Source organism: Mustela erminea, chromosome 5, assembly GCF_009829155.1.
Source record: "Mustela erminea isolate mMusErm1 chromosome 5, mMusErm1.Pri, whole genome shotgun sequence".
In the NCBI taxonomy this organism is placed as follows: Eukaryota; Metazoa; Chordata; class Mammalia; order Carnivora; family Mustelidae; genus Mustela; species Mustela erminea.
Genome location: NC_045618.1, coordinates 136,883,292 through 136,900,966, shown reverse-complemented (window position 1 = coordinate 136,900,966; position 17,675 = coordinate 136,883,292). Strand labels below are relative to the sequence as shown.

The 17,675-nt window shown below is 55.0% G+C and overlaps 1 protein-coding gene across 8 annotated transcripts in view; it reads left to right on the top strand.

Moving 5' to 3' along the window:
- The first annotated feature begins 374 nt into the window (after nt 1-374).
- Nucleotides 375-17,675, top strand: part of PRIMA1 (proline rich membrane anchor 1) — a 60,750-nt gene continuing 43,449 nt past the window's right edge. For all 8 annotated transcript variants that reach the window (XR_004286174.1, XR_004286173.1, XM_032345115.1 and 5 more), the window contains exons 1-3: nt 375-453; nt 1,150-1,276; nt 8,010-8,145. Coding sequence is in view for 6 of the 8 variants with exons in the window: in XM_032345115.1 (XP_032201006.1) it covers nt 1,184-1,276; nt 8,010-8,145 (229 nt within the window). In the remaining 2 variants the exon portion in view is untranslated. The remainder of the gene's footprint in view (nt 454-1,149; nt 1,277-8,009; nt 8,146-17,675) is intronic.

Sequence of the window (17,675 nt, the reverse complement as noted above, 5' to 3'; positions counted from 1 at the left end):
GCGCCACCAGGAAGGGCGGGGATCCGGGGAGGCTTGCGCCGGCGGCTCCAGGCTGCTCGGAGGCGACTTTCCCCGCCCTCCTCCTCCGCCTCGGGCCCCGGCGCGGGGTGCCGCCCCTCCCGGCCCCCGCGCGGCGGGGAGCAGCCAGGAGCCGCCGCGCCCTGCGCCCCGTGCGGGCGCCCCGCGCCCGGCCCCCGCTCGGCAGCCGGCTCGGCCCCAGCCGAGCGCAAACTTTTGCTCCGGTGCCCGGCGCTCCTCCCCGGCATGTGAAGCCCCCGGGCGCCCGCGCAGCCGCCAGGGTGAGGACCGAGGCCCCGCCTAGAGGGCGGGGGACCGGGGAGGCGGCTGGCTTTAAATGGGGGCCGTCCGGCGGCTCGGGAACAGTCTGCCGCGGGGGGAGCGCGGACCTCCCTTCCCCGCGCCGAGGATCGGCCGGGGCAGCCGCCAGGCAAGGTGGCGTGAGGCACTGGAGGGGTGCGGGCAGAGAGGAAGACCGGGGGTGGGGTGGGGGAGGCTCACGCCCCGAAGCGGGAGGCCCGAGCTCGGGAGAGCGCGTGAGGGCAAATGGGGTGCGCACGGAGGTGCCCATGTTGCAGTGTGCGCAGTGAGGGCCGGCGGGGCAGGGAGGGTGCACGCAGCTTGTGATTTCCTGGTGCTGTGCATGCGGGCTCACCGACTGAGCCGGCAGGGGTAGGTGGGTGTGCACGGCCGTTTCCGTGGGTGTGTAGGCAGGGTGAGAGGTGCCCGCCGGGTCTGAAGTGTGCTCACAGTGGGAGTGAGTTGTGCACGGCTGGGGAGGTTTCTGGGAAGATGCACTGGGCTCCGTTAAGTGTGCTTGGCTCTATCTGGAGGTGTGCACGGAGCCAAAGTGTGCACGCAAGATTCTGGGGGTGTGCCCGGGGCCAAGAGATACACATAAGGTTCGGGAAGTGTGCGCCAGGGGTCGGGGTTCCGGGATGCCTGCTTCTGTGAGTGTGCACGAAGGGTCAGCGAATGTGCAAGCTTGAGGGAAGGGGCGGACTTGCTTGATGAGGGTGCCCCAGGGTGCGGGGCGTGCCCGCCCAACCCTGACCGCTACGTGTGCGGGTGCGCGCAGGCGTTGGTGCCCGCGCAGCCCCCGGCTGACCCCGGCATTTGCTTCCCCGACAGTTCGCCCCCGAGAGCCCTGGTGCCGCGGGCCGAGATGCTCCTCCGGGACTTGGTGCTGCGCCGGGGCTGCTGCTGGCCCTCACTGCTGCTGCACTGCGCGCTCCACCCGCTCTGGGGCTTCGTGCAGGTGAGCGTCGGTGGCCGGATGGTGTGGGATGCTGGGCTGGAGGACCTCCTCCCCAGCAGGACTTGGGGAGGAGGTGTGGTACTTCACTCCCACGACCCTGGCTTCCTGCAGCCGCCCCTCTAGTTGCTACCCCGGAGAGTTTGGGAAAAGAAATGTCTCCCACTCTCTGCATCGTCCATACTCTGGCCCTGGAAAGATGAGTTGGGGGGGGGGGGACTCCCCGGTAGGCCTCAGTCCTGGCCTGCTAAGGCCTGCAGGACAGGGCCTTGGAGCAGAAAGGGCCTGGGAGTGCCTTCCTGTGATAACATTCTGTTGCAAAAATGTGGGGAAAGAAACCTTAGGGCTTCTACAAACTTAAAAAGAAAATGATCCTAAGAATCATACATTCTTTATTTCCCACCAGAATCACCAGTAAACTTCTACTTAGCCTTCTTAAACTGGGCTTACCGCAGCTGGGGCTGTTTCCTGTAGGCCACAGAGTTGGGGGTATGGACAGGTTGTGCGTGGTGGCCCCCCATGGAGTTGTGGGAAGGAACTAGCCATCTGTGAGGATTGCCTGGGCCTGGAGCCCTCACCGTGGGCCCCTGAGACCCCAGGGCACAGGCCAGGTGGCCACCAGCCACAGTGACTTCTGTTAGGCTCAGGGAGAAGGTCAGATGGCATGGCCCCTGGTATCTTCCAGAATGTCCACGGTCAGTGGTACAGTGGAGTGGTGAAGTGAACTTGTGTCTGCTCTGCATTTTGAGCCCCAGCTCTGCTCCTCACTGGCTCAGGACCTCAGGCAGTGCCTCTCTGAGCCTTGCTTTCTTGTTCCTTACTGTGCTATTTTAACTACTTGATGATACCGCGCCAGTAACGATCACTTAGCGCAGCACATGGACGGCCCAGTGGTGGCTGTGACTTACAGTAGCCATACTAGTAGCGGTCATACTGCTCTTCCCTCTGGATGGCCAGCCACTCTCTTGATCACGACAGAGTCTGGTGGACATTTTTTAATTTTCAGCGGTTCCACCGATGCTAGAGGACATTTTTGCTGTTTTGAGCATTGAAATCCCCAACTCTGGAGGTTTTGTGGCTTTACGCGGTTCTGGTGGCCTTTGGGGGGGGTTGGGATCTTTTGGATGGTTGCCCCAAGTAGGGGCCGATCAACCAAAGAAGAGGGGATAGGATGAGACCCCTAGCTGGTCTGCCACGGGCCTTAAGGGCCTTAAGCTGCCCTACGCGATGGGGTCCCGCTGGGACCCAGCTGTCCGTCGTGCTCAGATGGTGGCTTGGGTGACCATCAGGGAGCACCAGGGACTCTCAGGCTATGGAAGGAGCGTGCTGGTTGAGCAGGTGGATGGGCTGGGGTCTCCGCTCCCCGCCCCCCAGCCGCAGCCGCAGGCTCATCTCCTGCTCTGGCTTCTCCAGTTTGCCTCTGTCTCCTTCACGATTGTTTTCCTTCCGGAATTGACAGCTTTGTTTAATGTGTGAAACGGCAGTTATTAAACTCAGCTGTGCCTCCTCAGGATTCAGGATTTTGTCACTTCTAAACACTTGGGCGGCTCGGTACCAGCTTCCCTTGTGCAACTTTTAGTTGAACCTCGGATGTGAAGTTCACCGCATTTTTCTATTCGTCTGTTTACGGTTTTCCCTGACACTCCTGGAGAGCAATGCGATCTTGTCAGCCTCCAAGGCTGGCATTCTGTGGCATGAACTAGCAGGATTCCAACAGCAGACCCGCCACCTCCCCACCATCACCACCAAAAGAAATAATTTTGTGACCGCAGCTCAGTTTTTTAGCAATGTCCTTCAGCCAGGCAGCGCTCACCCAAGTACGCACGCATGCCTCTGTGTGTGTGCATGCACGCGCACGTGCGTGGGTGTTTCAGATGCTGTTACTCAATATAAATCAATTTTCGTGAAAATCAATTAGAAAAGGAGTCCTCTAGACAAGTAAAATGGGCAAACTGTTGGCAGGAGGCTCTGGAAAAATTAATCTACAAATGAAAAGGGACTGAGAAGCCAAGGGAAGAGGGGCTTTGGAATGGATGGCTTTGGTTTTTAAGGGAAAGAGCTGAGTCCAGGAGAATGGAGGGGAGAAGAGAAAGATACAAGTGCACGAGGGCCATGTAGTTCCCTCTAAGTGGAGAGACTGAAATCTGCCACATCATAGGAGTTTCTTGAATATAGAGAAAGAGCTCAGAGCTGATTGTGCTTTCATAAGCATTTTGCTAGAAGAATCCCCCAAAGTTGTAACAGTTGACCAACATATTAAAGAGCTATAATTAATAGGCTAATTGGTGAAGGAGGAGACCTGTGGTCCCCCCAAGCACCAGGTTCCCACCTTAAAATCAGCCTGAAGCCTCTGGCTGCTGCCCAGAGGGTAAGAAACATAACCATTAGAGTTGGATGACATTTAAATTGCCACAAGGTTGGTGGGGGCATTCCCTAGCCTTCCCCTTTTCTTTAATAGGTCTACAGTTGAGATCCTAGGCTTTTGTGATTCAGGGTTCTTCTAAGTTCACTTCCAGATGATTCCTTTTTTGCAAGCCAAGAGGATGACAGGCTGGCAAATTTATTAGGTGTGACAGGAGTGTGTCTCATCAAGTTAGTGTGATGCTGGCCTGTCTCCATAAAAGATGCCAGAAGCCATCATCTTTGTGGGTGTCCTCTAGGGAGACAGGCTCTGATCCGGGCCAGCGGTCTCTGTGCGCTGAAGGGGAGCCACCAGCAGCGCTGAGCTCCTCCTGTGATCGGTCACTACACCTTGGCTTATCTCATCAGCATTTATTGGGCACCTACTGTTTGCTAGGGCCTTTGTGAAGTGCAAGGAGGGAGCAGTCCCTGGCCTCTCGGCACTGACAGTCTGGCGCTGGAGAGAAAATTAAGTAATCAGAGGCAAGAGAACTCAGCAGGAGCAGACGGCTTAGGGATGAGACCTGGCGGAAGAGCCAGAAGAGGCTCGCAGAGGCAGTGCTGCGGCTGAAGTGTGAACAAGGACAAGATAGGAGCAGGATACCGGCACGAACAAAGTGTCCAGGCCGAGGGAGTAGCCCTGAGGCCAGAGGGGAGAATGAGGCATTGGAGGAACTTAGGGGAGGGAAGTCCCAGGTAAGGCCACTGTTGAAAGCCACTAACATAATGCCTTACAGTTTGGACACAGTCCTGAGGGGTACGGGAGCTGTGGAGGTTTTAAGCAAGAAAGGACACGGTCTCAGACTGGCATTTTAGAAATCTTGGTCCAGGCCCAGCAAAAAGATGGATCTGGGGAGGCGGGGGGGGGGGGGGTGATACAAGGGGGCAAAGACACTGGGGAGGGGAGAGTTGCCAGATTTAGGCAGGTAGTAATATAGGACATCCAGTTAAATTTGAATTTCAAATAAATAACACCTCATGCTTTAGTGTAAGTATATCCCGTCCAATATTTGGGATATACTTATACTAAAAATTGTTGTTTCTTTACAATTTAACAAGATGTCCTCTTTTTTAAATCTCATTCTCCTAGGTAAGAGGCAGGTGCTGCCCAGTGGAGATATGATGGTGTCCTGGCTCAGGGTGGTAGCAATGGGAATGGGGAGAAACTGATGGGCGTAGGGGCTATTTGGGACATGACATCCACTGAACCAGAAGGCTGCATGGACTGGTCAGGAGTAAGTGGGAACACGGAGCACCATGGCTCCCAGACCACAGTGGCGGGTCCTAAACCCACGTGACTGCAGAACTTACCTGTGCCTTAGCCCACTCTCCACAACAGCAACAGAAACAAGATTCTGGCCCCAGGGCAGTGCTGCAGAGTAGGGGTGGGAAGGCAGGGGATAGCAAAACTGGACAAAAAGTGGTCACAGGCAGTCATGATGCCACCTCTGTTCTGTGGGCTTTAGGCAAGTCATTGGCCTCTCTGAGCCTTTGCTCCTGCTTATCCAAGTCCAGCCAAGAACAGCTGGCTTCAGGGAAAGTTCCTTCTCCCTGTGGGACCCCCCAAGATACAAACCAAGCAAGCCAGGCGTTGATTGAGATGGGCTCTCAATGCTGAGGTCTAAATACAATATTTAGACCTAAATACAATATCAACTGGTCTAAATACAATACCACCACCAAGCGCAGAGCCCCCAGGTGGACCCAGAGCTGGGAGCAGAATAGATCCTGTGTTTGTCCACTGGTGGGAGGACCATCCCCCAACACATCTTTTCATTGTGTGCCAACTGAATGCGGGGCTGTGAAATCTTAGTTCGTTACTTAGCCTCGCGGGGCCTGTACTCCCCCCACTCCCCATAAGCATGGATGACAGCGCTGGCCTCTCCCACTGATCCTCGTGGTGAAACAAGAGCCGTGGCTCACACACGGTTGGGCTCAGAGGCACACGGCGTTAGGACTCCGGCAGCACAGACCCACCCGCCTGCCCCCCCCCCCCCCCAGATGCTCAGAGCTCCGTGCAGGGAGCAGACATAATAAAGCAGTGGGCAGGGTGCCCCAGAGTGCCCCCAGGGAGAAGCAGCAGCCTTGGGCAGGTGGAGCCAACATGATGGGTGGGGGTGGGAGCGGGGAACGTGAGGTCCCGGAAGTTGGCCAGCGGATCAAGGTCAGAGTAACCAGGTGTCTGTTAAGAGCAGCTCAGTGGCCACAGGCTTGTGCTGGACCAAACTCCAGTGAAGGACCCCAGGTGGGGCCCCCCATCAGGGAGAAGGCTAGACACCCCAAACTGGATGCTTTTGTGAGGGTGATGGGTTAAGCAGTGGTGCGCAGGGGGCCATTAGCAGAGAGACCCAGGAACCATCGATTTTTATTTTTAAATGCCAGGCGCACTCCTTTGTTCCCTCCCCCTTAAGCCTTGAAACTTGGCCCCAGCTTCCCTGCCAATAACTTTATCACATTAAACTCTCATATATATCCGTGCCCTTACAGCAGCTCACGAAAATGGGTCATCGTGTTGGGCCAGGTTAAGCAGACGTGCTCCTCTCGAACTCTCGTGTAAATTGCCCCTCAGAGAGTGGGAGAGTCCTTGCTTTGGCAGTGGCCTTGCATGATGTTTGCACACTGTGGAGTCCAGCAGAGAAGCCACCTGGGAGGCTGGCGCTGGTCGGAGCCGGGAGGAGGGCAGCTCGATGACCACGGCAGAGCTGACAGGGGCGCTGCTGGAGAAGCCGGTGGGGGTACCATGTCTGCGCCGGGAGTTAGGGATCCCCACCAACTTACTGGGAAAGGTTCCTCATCCAAGGATCTGCTCTTCCTGAGGGGAGATGAGATTGCCTTTGGAGTTTGAAACGCAGTCAGTGGCCCTTTAAGAACACTAAAAGGTGGTGAGAGCTGCTTCCTGGCCTTGTAGATATTGTTAGGGCTGTAAATCAGCCACTGCCATCACCCAGTGGTCATCACCCAGCTTGTTCACAGCCACCAAGTGTGAAGGGAGCATCGGAGCCCCAGGGCTCTCCCTGCTGGTCCAGGACACACATGGTAGAATTGGCCTCCAAAGGCCATCTATAGAATGTTCTTCCCAGTGGCAGGGTGCTACCTGCAGAGAAACTGGGGTTCTGGGTTTTCTGGGCGTGAGTATTTTTTAAAGCTCCCTGGGAGGCTCTCATGTGCACCCAGGGCTGGGAACTGCTGGTCAAGCCTGGCCCCATCCTGGCTGACAGGTGCAGAACTGAAGACCAGTGTCGGAAAAACACCAGGCCAGGAGTCAAGAGGCATGGATTCTGGTCAAGTTTTTAATACTCGTTCATTTATTCACCAAATACTTATTGGATGCCAGGCACTGCCTTAGTGAGAGAAAACAAAAGGCTAGGTCCCTACCCCTGTAGAGTCTCTAGTCCAATGGTGAAGACAGGTAGGAATCAGGTAATCACCCAAATGGAGATTTTTTGCCCCACAGAGAGCAGCCTGGTTCCCGGAGAGCCTATAAAAGGAGCTCTGACCTGGTCTGAGGTGTTTGCCTGAGAAGCTGATGGCCAGACCGAGTCATGGACCAAGTTTGAGAACATTCTAGAACATTGGAGCAACGCATATAAAGGGGAGGGTGGTGTGTGGCCAGGGTCCAGGGACTAGAGGAAGGGCGTTGAGAGCAGAGCAGAAGCTGAGAGTGTGGAGTGAGGTGGGGCTGGAAACATCGTCGGGGGCCTCTGGAGCAGAACCATGTGGCCCCGTGAGCTCCTGAACTGTGGGCAGGCGCCCAGGGACTGTGTTTCCCACAAGACCCCTCAGGCTGCCTTTGCTCACATGGCCGGGCTGGGTAAGGTTCCTCCCTCCAGGTGGGGGGTACCTTGGCCCTGCAAGGACATAGGAAGGCTGTCAGGACCTGTGGGCAGAGAAAAGGGGAGGGCTTGGCCTTGTGCTGTTCGGAGGAAGACTGCAGGAATGGTTGGCTCGGTTACTGATGAGGTCAAATCAGTGTCCTGTCACCGCCCGGGGTGTGGGACCCTCGGGCAGCCTGGGCCTCAGTTCCCTCACTTGTGCGGCAGGGAAATTCCAAGAGTTAACCGTCAACTCCTCGTCTCCCCGTCAATAGCCAGGTCACGAGCTGCGATCTCACAGCCAGCCCCTGGCAGAGCTGGGAATAAAAGCTTGGTCTCTAAACCCACCAGGCCGGCTGCCCACAACACCGTTCCCTTAGAGCCACCCCAACTCCTGCCTTCTGCCCGTGGTGGCCTGGGGGCAGGATCCCGAGTTCCAGCCTGGCTCACAGTGGGTGGGGTAGGCCCGTTTTGGCTCCCAGCGGCCTCATGGTCTCCTCTCGGGCACCTGCCTGTTTCTGCAGGTGACTCACGGGGAGCCCCAGAAGTCCTGCTCCAAGGTGACCGACAGCTGCCAACACATCTGCCAGTGCCGGCCCCCTCCCTTGCTGCCGCCGCCACCCCCGCCCCCACCGCCTCCCCGACTCCTCTCCGCCCCAGGTAAGTAAAGGCTCGCCTGTTTCCGGGGTTCTCTTTGTGTTTTCCGGGCCCAGGAAGAACCGGTGAGCAGAGCGAAGGACAGCCTTCCTTCCTTTGTAATTTTCCACTGGCCGAGCAGGAGGGAAGCCAAGGCCCGACTTCTCCCTGCAGTCTGCAGAACGCCTTTCCCACAGAACCTTCCGCGGAATGGAAGAGGAAGTCTCCCCATCGGTTAATCAGATAAAAGTCAATCTCCATTTGATGAGTGGCTCGGCCTGGATTGTTCTGAAGGCCAGAGCTTGGAAGGGGGGTGGCCTCCGGGCTGGTCTTACAGACCCCACGGGTGCACATGCTTTCGCTTCTCTATTTTAATTCGCCCATCAGGAGGCGATTGGTAGCGAACCCAAGTGTTGGGCCTTAGGGCCCTTTTGCCGCAAGTTCTGCTAGAAACCTCCCTTTCACTGGCTGGCCTTGATTTCATCTACCAACAATGTGATTGCCTGGTCATCCAAACAAAGGAGGGTTTCTTTAGCCAGAAGTGGCCTCCTCCTGACTCGGAGGGGTTAAGGTTCCTGCTCACAATTGCTAGTTGAGAAGGTCTCTAACAAGAGATTCTGTATTTTGGGGATGGATGGCTCCGGGGCCGGCCTGTAACGCTGCCTGTGACCGTGTATGTGGGTCTCTCTCATGAAACACATCTCCGTTGAATTATTTGGGGGCATATTTTAAATAACCTTGAAAACGCTCCTTCTTGGGTGGACTGGGTCTTAAGGCTCTTGGTGTCCAGACGGTGATGCGGTGCTGGGGGGGCGCTTTGCTGTTCGGACGTATTTCTGCATTTTGTCTGCTAGGCCCTTACCTGTCTGTGTTCATACCTGACACCTGTGGCCCAGTGCTTCCCAGAGTGTGGCTCTCAACATCCCTTGAGCTGTTCCTTTTTTCATTTATTTATTTTAGAGAGAGAGAGAGAGAGAGCGAGAGCGAGCATGAGACTGTGCAAGAGAGAATGTGGGGGGAGGAGCAGAGGGAGAAAGAGAATCTTCCAGCAGACTCCCCCCTGCATGCCAAGCCCCACACGGGGCCGATCTCAGCACCCTGAGATCATGACCTGAGCTGAAACCAAGAGTCGTCTGCTCAACCAACTGAGCCACCCAGACGCCCCGAGGCATTCCTTTTAAAGTGTGGCTCAGGACCCACTTCAAACCTACCGAGTCAGTCTTTGGGGTAAGGCTTAGGAATTGGCATTACAAGTTCAAAGGTGATCCAAATGCAAGTTCAAGTCAAGAAGCTTGGCCTGCCAGGCCCTGTGTTCCAGGCCTCTGCAGGACCCGGTAGCCTGGGATGCTCACGTCCTCCACTTTCCAGAGGGAATCCCTGGGCTGTGCCATGCAGCCCAGCCTCGGGCACCTGCGTCTGGAGATCACTCCTTCCCCCTTCCTTTCCATGAGCAATCCTCCCCTTGTTGCTGTCTGGTCTCTGGGTCTGAGTGGTCCCCCGATATGCTTGCATCTGATGGAGCCACACCCCACCCCATGGGAGTCCCTTCCATTTACCCCGTGTTAACCAAGCTTCTGTGCCAGACACAGAGATAAAAAGACCATTCTGGTCTCCTGGAGTCTCTCAGCCTCACAGGGAAGGCCTTGGTGTCAGCAGTCCCCAAAACATGGTCCGAGAGAACACAGGTGGCCACGAGATCTTCGGATAGTTGGGCCACAGTAGACAGCAACATTCACCTGGGTCTCCAGGAAAAAACAGGATTGTTGTAGGTCAAAAAGGAGGGTGTGAGGGAAGGACTGTTAGGTCCATTATTAAACGAAACAAGACGGAGACAAAGTGAAAGTTATTTAAAGTTTTATTTTATGACAAGTATTAGAAGTTAGACTGATCGGCCAGGGGAACGAGACTGAGACAAGTTGAAAGTTCTGCAAAGCTCTATTCTATGCTAAGCATTAGAAGTCAGACTGACCGGCCAGGGCCATCTCCAAAGAGAGTGACCACCCCCCATCTTACATCCTTAAGAATTGATTGACACCAGTCAGGGCCACCTCCGAAGAGAGCGACCCCTTCCAGTCTCACAGACTAACTTTTATAGAGCAAAAGCCTGGCCAGACGTAGGTGGCCAGTGAGATTGTAACATTGCATAGTCATGTTAGGTCACAGCAGGTGACCAATTGAATTATAATTTACCCTTTAGTAGCTGTTTGAACTAACCTATTACTCTGGGCAGAATTGGCGCTCAAGTTTGGCGCCGAAAAGACAGAGTTTACATTCTTTGGTGGTTAGGGAGACAATATGTGTACTTTTACTGATTGGATGTCTCCACCTGGCCTGACTCGTCCTTGTATTCTGGGCTCTGTTATTAGGAACTAGCTGACCATATTTTACTGGTTTCCCAGACTTGCTTCTAAGTAAGTTTCTCTGGGGGGAGGGAGGCAGAGTCAGTTTAAGTTTTACTGCACAAATAACAAAATGGCTTTTAACAAAGATGGAGTCGCTCTGGCTAAATAGGTCCTTACAAGGACTTCAGGCGGAAGCAACAGAGTAATGACTTTGCGAGCCTCATCGTAGGAGTCCAGAGCCCTTCGGTGGGTTTGAAGGAGCGGACAAGGGGCAGCCCATGAGGGCCTCGTGTGCCCCGCGGAGGAGATCACACGGCATCCTGTGAATCACTGTTTGCCAAACGTGATTCACCATCTCCTATTACATCCTGTTGTTTGCCTTCGTTTTTCTTTAAATAGACTCACTTTTGTGTTTATACAAATTAATTTCCAAAGAAAACTTTATGTAACGACTGTCAATGAAAAACTGGTGTTATTTGCATACACAGAAGGTGACCCTAAAAACAGACGCAACAGGCAGAAAACACATTCCAAAGCTCTAGCTTGTTGCAGAAGGTGCCAGCTCAAGGTTTTCCCTCTTTTTGTTAGAAAGGGAGAGAAGCAAGTGGTAGAGATATATCAGGGCCCTGGTAGGACCCCAGAGAGATTTTTCTCCATAAAGAAATCAGGAGGCTTGTAAGAGGACCAGAGGGGGTGGAAGCTTCTCGTTCCGTCTCCGTGTATTAGCGTGCTGGGTCCGTGTGCATCAGCTTACTTACCTGCGTGGACGACCCCCCACGCTTCAGGAATTGCCATAGACAGCCACAAGCTCACAAAGGTGTGTCTCAGGGAACTGGCCTGATTCTCTGTTGTCTTCTTCAGAAAGATCCGTTCTCCTGACAATGTGGAGGGTGGTTTGGGGGTGAGCTGCTAGAATGGAGTCCTGTGCGGACCTTGTAAAGGCTTCAAGCCCTAGACCATCCCTGAGGGCCTGGAGCCAAGCTGGGAGCCGTAGAGAAGGGGAGGCAGGCAGGGAGTGCCTCGTGTTGGGTTTGGGGCCTGAGGGCTTCTGGGGCTGAGGAAAGCAGGTGTCGCTTGGTCCTATGGTGGTGGTGGTGGGGGCTCCTTTGGTTATATGGAGCAGAGACGCATCTCGAAGCAGCTCAAGCCATACTAAAACTAGGGTGAGAGATGTTAGTTTCTTGACTCGCGTGTCAGGATATTCCAACGGCAGGTCCCGCATGATGATCGTGTTGGATTTCTGCCTCTGTCTCTCTGTGTTCTGGTTTCCCCTGGTTGTCCCTTCTCTCAGGCCTGCCCAGGCCCTGAGGACTCTAGGATCCCGGATTCCATCAACCTTACTGTCAGTAATCTTCCTACAAAGGGAGCTTCTCTTTCTGAATCTTTCAACTCAAGTCCTGAGGCTGTCAGTGGGCCAGCTTGGGTCACGTGTCTGTCCTTGGGTCAGTGGTGGTGAGTCCCACGGGCTGGAATGAGCTGACTGGTCAGGCCTGGGCCATGTGACCACCCTTGTCATTGGCATGCAGGAATGGAGGTTAAAGGAGTGGTGGCTTTCCAAGGGAAAAGCCAAGTAGGGGACATGGACACTGGGCATGTGTCCATGGGACAGAGGATACCCCCTTGGCCATGGCCTGCCTGGAGCTATGATATGAGACCAGTGGCAGAGAAAAGGTTTTGTCCATTCTTTCCGTCCTTGTTGAGCTCAGTCTAGATCCTGCATCCAACTTGTGCCCAATATATGTCAGACAGAGCCACATCTACGACTTCAGCCTGTTCTCTAGTCCCCAAGGAACCAGCCTCTCCCACGGGCATGGAGCTTCGTTCACGAGGTGTGTGTGGAGCTCAGCAGGTGCCAGGCAAGGTGCCAAGGACTAGGAAGTTAGCGGTGAGCGAGAGAGGGGCGGCTCCTGCCCTCACAAAGTTGTTTGCAGAAGGAGTGCCGTGTTTCCGGAGACGCTCTTTCTGGGCGTGTGTCCGCCTTTTGCCCATTTGTCCCATGGATGTGCCTTGCATCCCTTCCACTGACAAGGGCCTCTCCTGCGCTGGCCAGCATTGGCCGAGTTCCCGCAGTGGGCAGTGGGCAGTGGGCAGTGGGCAGGCCAGCAGCCCCAGGGCCACCCAGGGACTTGGCCTCCCCGGTAGGGGCTGGAAGGGAGGGCCTGGGATAGCGTGAAAGAATTCTCCAGTAGCTGTTGGCTGGGCTGGAGCGCAGGGACCCATGGAACGCTTCAGCCCTGGGCTGACTGAGACAGCCCGTCTCCCTTTCGCCGGGCTGCTCTTCTAACAAAGGCAAGGTGGGTTTTTAGGTGTTGATCTGTTTGGTTTGGGTGTGTTCGTTTTGTTTTGTTTTATCATGAAACTTTCAGGGACACTGGCCCACCCCCGGTCTCCATCTGGAACTCATTGCTCATGGGGACAGCTCAGCTGTGTGTTCCTATAGGGGGGGAGGCCCAGCCCCGCACCACCCTTGCCGGAAGCCCTGGGCAGTTGTGGAGGCGGCCCTGCCTGAGTCCCACCTGCCATGGGGAAGGCGCGTGGAAGAGCATCTCCCCGATCTGCCCTTTGTTTCTCAAGCACAGGTTTTCACCACCCTTAAAAGGAAGGGGCAACATCACCTTGTAAACTTGTACAAGCTGCGGGTTGTTGGGAGACACTGGACCAGGGGTCCAGTGTAGTCAGAAGCCCCTGGAAGGCTTGTTTCCACCCAGGTTACTGGACCCCATCCCCAGAATTCCTGGTTCAGTAGGTCTGGGGTAGGGCCTGAGGATTTGCGTTTCTCATACATTCTCAGCCGTCGCTGGCCCAGGGTACACACTTTGAGAACTGGCATTCTAGAGCTTGACAGAGATGTTAAAGGCAGACCCGGCCCTTCCACTCCCTAGTTCTGTGATGCTGGGCACGTCCCATTCCCTCTTAGGGCCTCAGTTCCCTCATCTGTAAAGTGGGGCTGGGGGTACCCCCCAGGAGAAGGGGTTGCTGGGAAGACTGGAGATGACATAGACTGAATGAGGCAGAAACTCCATGCTTGAGAAGCCCTATGGCAGCCCAGCTCTCCTGCCCTCCAGACCTGGTGCCAAATCTTGCTCATTAGCTAAGGGCTTAGGGCAAGCTATCCTTAACTGCATGGGACCTCAGTTGCTGCATCTGTAAAATGGGGCCAGTGACAACAGTGGCCGCATGGGGATGGTTGGGGGGATTTGGTGCCGTAAAGTTAACACAGTGCAGAACCCAGAGCCCAAGTCGTACAATGAATGGCAGCTAATAGGTGTTAATTGTAACTGGCGTCCAGGTTAGGGGTTACTCAGACACGGGGCTAGCGAAGGAGCATCAGGTTAGAAACTTGAGGATGAAGTTGGCTCTTTAAGGATGTGTCGTCTCTCCCGGATTTTCAACAGAAAGGGAAAGGTTTTTGGAGAGTTCCGCCCAGGGTCCCTTTCTGGGGAGCCCTTGCTGGGCTCACGGTCAGTCGGGGCTCCCCAGGCCCGCGTATTTCTGGGAGGCATGGGCGGGCGTGAATCCTGGCAGAGACAAAGGCACACTCAAGGGGCCCAAGCAGCAAGCCCACGGCAGCCGCCAGAGCTCAGGACCTGGGCTCGCTCGGTAAATGTCAGCAGTGCCCACTCGTCCCCGCGTGTGACTCAGACACGGCTGAGGCCAGGGAAGGAGACGCGTTCCAGCCCTCAAGGAAAAGCACGTACGCCCCTCCGTGAGACCTGCTTCTGAGGCTGATTGGGCCCAAAATAGCTGTGGCAGAACAGAGACGTGAGCCTGCATTTCCATAGTGCCTGTCTTCACGGAGTCAAGTCACTGATAGAGGTTTTATTTTTTGCATTTGTTTTATTCTTAGAAAAACCAGAAGAGAGGTTAAGTGACTCCCCAGAGGTCGCCCAGCGGTGGTGGAGCTAGCATGGGGTCACCTGGCTCCACATCCCGTGTGCCAAGGGCCAAGTTTTAACAAAGAAAAACACATGGGACTGTGGAAGTTCTAGAATGCTTTTTTTTTTTTTTTTTTCTCACTCACCCAGAACACTAGAAGGAAAATGATATTTAGCTCCCGGTACTGAGGTGGAGGCTTGCCTCAGCTCATTTAAACCTCAGCCACTCCTCTGTAGTAAGTGGTATTATCCCCAATTTCTGTGCGGAGCCTAGCGCTCAGAGAGGGTGAGTTACTGGTCTCAGGCTGCCCAGCTGGTAAGAAGGGGCGGTCATTCCTGCTTCCTGCTGCCTCCTTTGCCTACCTCTGCCCCTCCACTGCGGACAGCCAGCGTCGGGGGACCCCCCCTCCTTTCCTTGAACGCGTCTCGCTCTTCCCCTCTCAGAGCCTTTGAATGTGTGAGTCCTTCCCTGTGCTAGGCTCCCCCTCAAAGGAGTTGACCTTAAGTCATGCAGACATCAGCTTGAATATCCTCCCAGAAAACCCTCCCTGATTTCCGCAGAGGTCACACCATTCCCAGTTCTATCTACAGCTAAGAGTTTGGGGATCATCCCAAAATTCATGGTGAAATCAACTGCCCACCCGTTCTCCCTTCTTTTCGTGGGCGTGGGGTTCACAGGGGCCCCAGCAGGAGGCTCGCGCTGGAGGTCTGTCCTGCAGTTACTGTGAGTTGCCTGGGGCTGGCTGCACCTTGATGGCTTCCCTGCTCACGTCCGGTGGTTGGTGCTTTCTGTCGGCTGGGCCCCCAGCCACCCGGGTCCCCCAGACCCACATGCTGTCCTCTTGGGGCTCAGGCTTCCTCGAAGCATGGCGGCCACGGGCCGAGCCTCAGGAGCAGGTGGAAGCCAGCTGAGGAGATGACGCATCACGGCTGCTGTATTGGGTCTTGGAATCACGGGCCCAGGGCTGCTCGCACTGCGGGAGTGGGACTCAGTCGCCGCCTCTTGAGAGAGGAGGGTCAGAGAAACTGCCCACATTTTTAAAAGCAGGCTACCCTCCATCTTTACAAATTCTTTGAACTTTTTCCTTTATAACAATCATCCTGCCCTTTAAGAACTGTCTTTTTCCTTTATAGCAATCATCCTGCCCTTTAAGTATCAAATTTGATCTTCAGCAATTAATTAATTAATTGACTAATGCCTGGATCCTTTGTGGGATGTAGCGAAGTTCCCTAGCGTGTGTCTGGCCTATCTCAGGTCCTCAGCAGCTACTCACGTGGGGTTTGCGAATAATTTTGACTGTCTGCTCTTGCCAGTCCCTGGGCTAGGTTCTGGGAATGCAGCCGTGAACTTGACAGAAGGAACCCTTCAGTGACCAAGTTGACATTTTATTGTGTATTGGCTCCAGCAGAGGATCCCAGAGGATCCTGGGACAGAAAATAAACCGAAACCATCACCAGTAGAGGGAAACGTGTGCTACAGAGGTCGCTAAAATCTTGGGGTCTGATGGGGCATCACTGGGCGGTCACTTAGATCGCGTGCTGTGGGGACAGGAAGTGATGTTTCAGCTGGGAGCTGGTGGAAGGGAATTAGTGGGGGAGGGGGTGACGACCCCAGGCGAAGAGCTTTCTCAGTGGAGGGGACAGCCAGGGTGGCACTTGGGGTGTGTGAAGGGCCAGGTGGCTCTGGCTGCTCGATGAAGGAGGATGGGACGGGGCGAGGCTCAGAGGGAGGCAGCACCCGGACAGCGCAGGGCCCCGGAGCCTAGGGAAGAGGGTGGGGTTTTAAGCGCACCTAGAGACCTCTGGAGCAGAGATGTGGCATGGCCTCCTTGACACCTTACAGAGACCAGGTCCCCAGTGAGGAGGCTGTCACTTGGGTCCAGGCCACAGGTGGTGGTGGGGTAGTCAGTAGTGTGGCCTGGAACAGGGGGAGGTGGCCACAAGGGAGAGGAGGTGCTGTCAAGCCCCAGTTTGATTGAAGACGGTTTGGAGGCAGGGGTGAGGGGACACGGTGGTAGCTGTGGTTGTAGGGGAGGGACAGGAGGCAAGATGGTCGCTGCTTGTACGGGAGGGTCAGGAGGCAGGGATGCCACTGGGTTTTGTGGGGTCAAGGAGCAGAGAAGCCACGGGACGTCACCCACACCGCTCCTTCCCTTGGTCCTCAATGTTGCTGATCTCAGTGGCGGGGTCGTCAGGCAGACTCAGACAGCATGTGAAGGGTTAGCAGAGACTCAGCTGTCCCACATTTCAGCAGCTGTCATTTTAAGGACACAACCTCTGGGACTTTAGCACAAATCCAAGGTTTAACAACCCTTTGTTGCATCAAAGAAGCCAGCCAGATTTTCTTCCGGGGTATAAGGAGTTTGGAGCTAGCGGAGGAGGCCGTCAGAGGCCTCTAAAGCAAGGACAGGTGCGGAAGGTGGGACGGGCTTCCACAGGGCTCCGGGCTCCTTACAAAATGCATGACCACAGTGCACTGTCCTGGCTGAGAGCAAGACCTGATGAGGGACCCTCGGCACCAAATAGGAGCCGTGTCACTTTGCAGGGGTCTTGCTTCTTGGGCTGCCCTGGTGACGCTGGTTTCTGTGATCACCATGGTTTTGGACGTTAGGGCATCAGACATTCATCATTTGCAGGGACGTGGTTTCCATCCTGTCATCTTTGAACCACCTGCGGGCCTGGGAGCAGGAGGGCCTGGGCGCTGGGGCTGGCTCTAGCCCTTAGCATCTGGGCACTGGTCCCTGCCCTTCTCCAAGCTTCCATTCACTCATCTGCCAAAGCGGGAGGCTGTTCTCCGAAGGCCGGGGTTGGGGCAGAAATAGTCCATGAGGGCCTGGCCTGACAGCCGGTGCATCCCACTCTCAGTAAACGGGGTCTCTTGTCTGCATAATCCTGGCTTGAGCAAATCTCTTATCCAGATTGGCCTCAACTCCCCCATCCACAGAATGGGCTGGCTCTTTACTGAGCAGAGTGCACACGGGAGCACGACTCTTGTCCCTGGACTTGAGCCTCTGATATCCCGAAGAGTTTACCAGTTTGGGGCGCATTCTTTTTTTTTTTTTTTTTTTTTTTTGGTTGGAAAAGAAAGGGTTAATGTATTAGCTTTTACATGTAATTGTGGATACTCTCTTTTTTTTAATAACTTTTTTATTAACATATAATATATCATTTGCCCCAGGGGTACATGTCTGTGAATCATCAGTCTTACATATTTCACAGCACTCACCACAGCACATACCCTCCCCAATGTCCATCACCCAGCCACCCCATCCCTCCTCCCAACCCCCCCCAGCAACCCTCAGTTCGTTTCCCGAGATTAAGAGTCTCTTATGGTTTG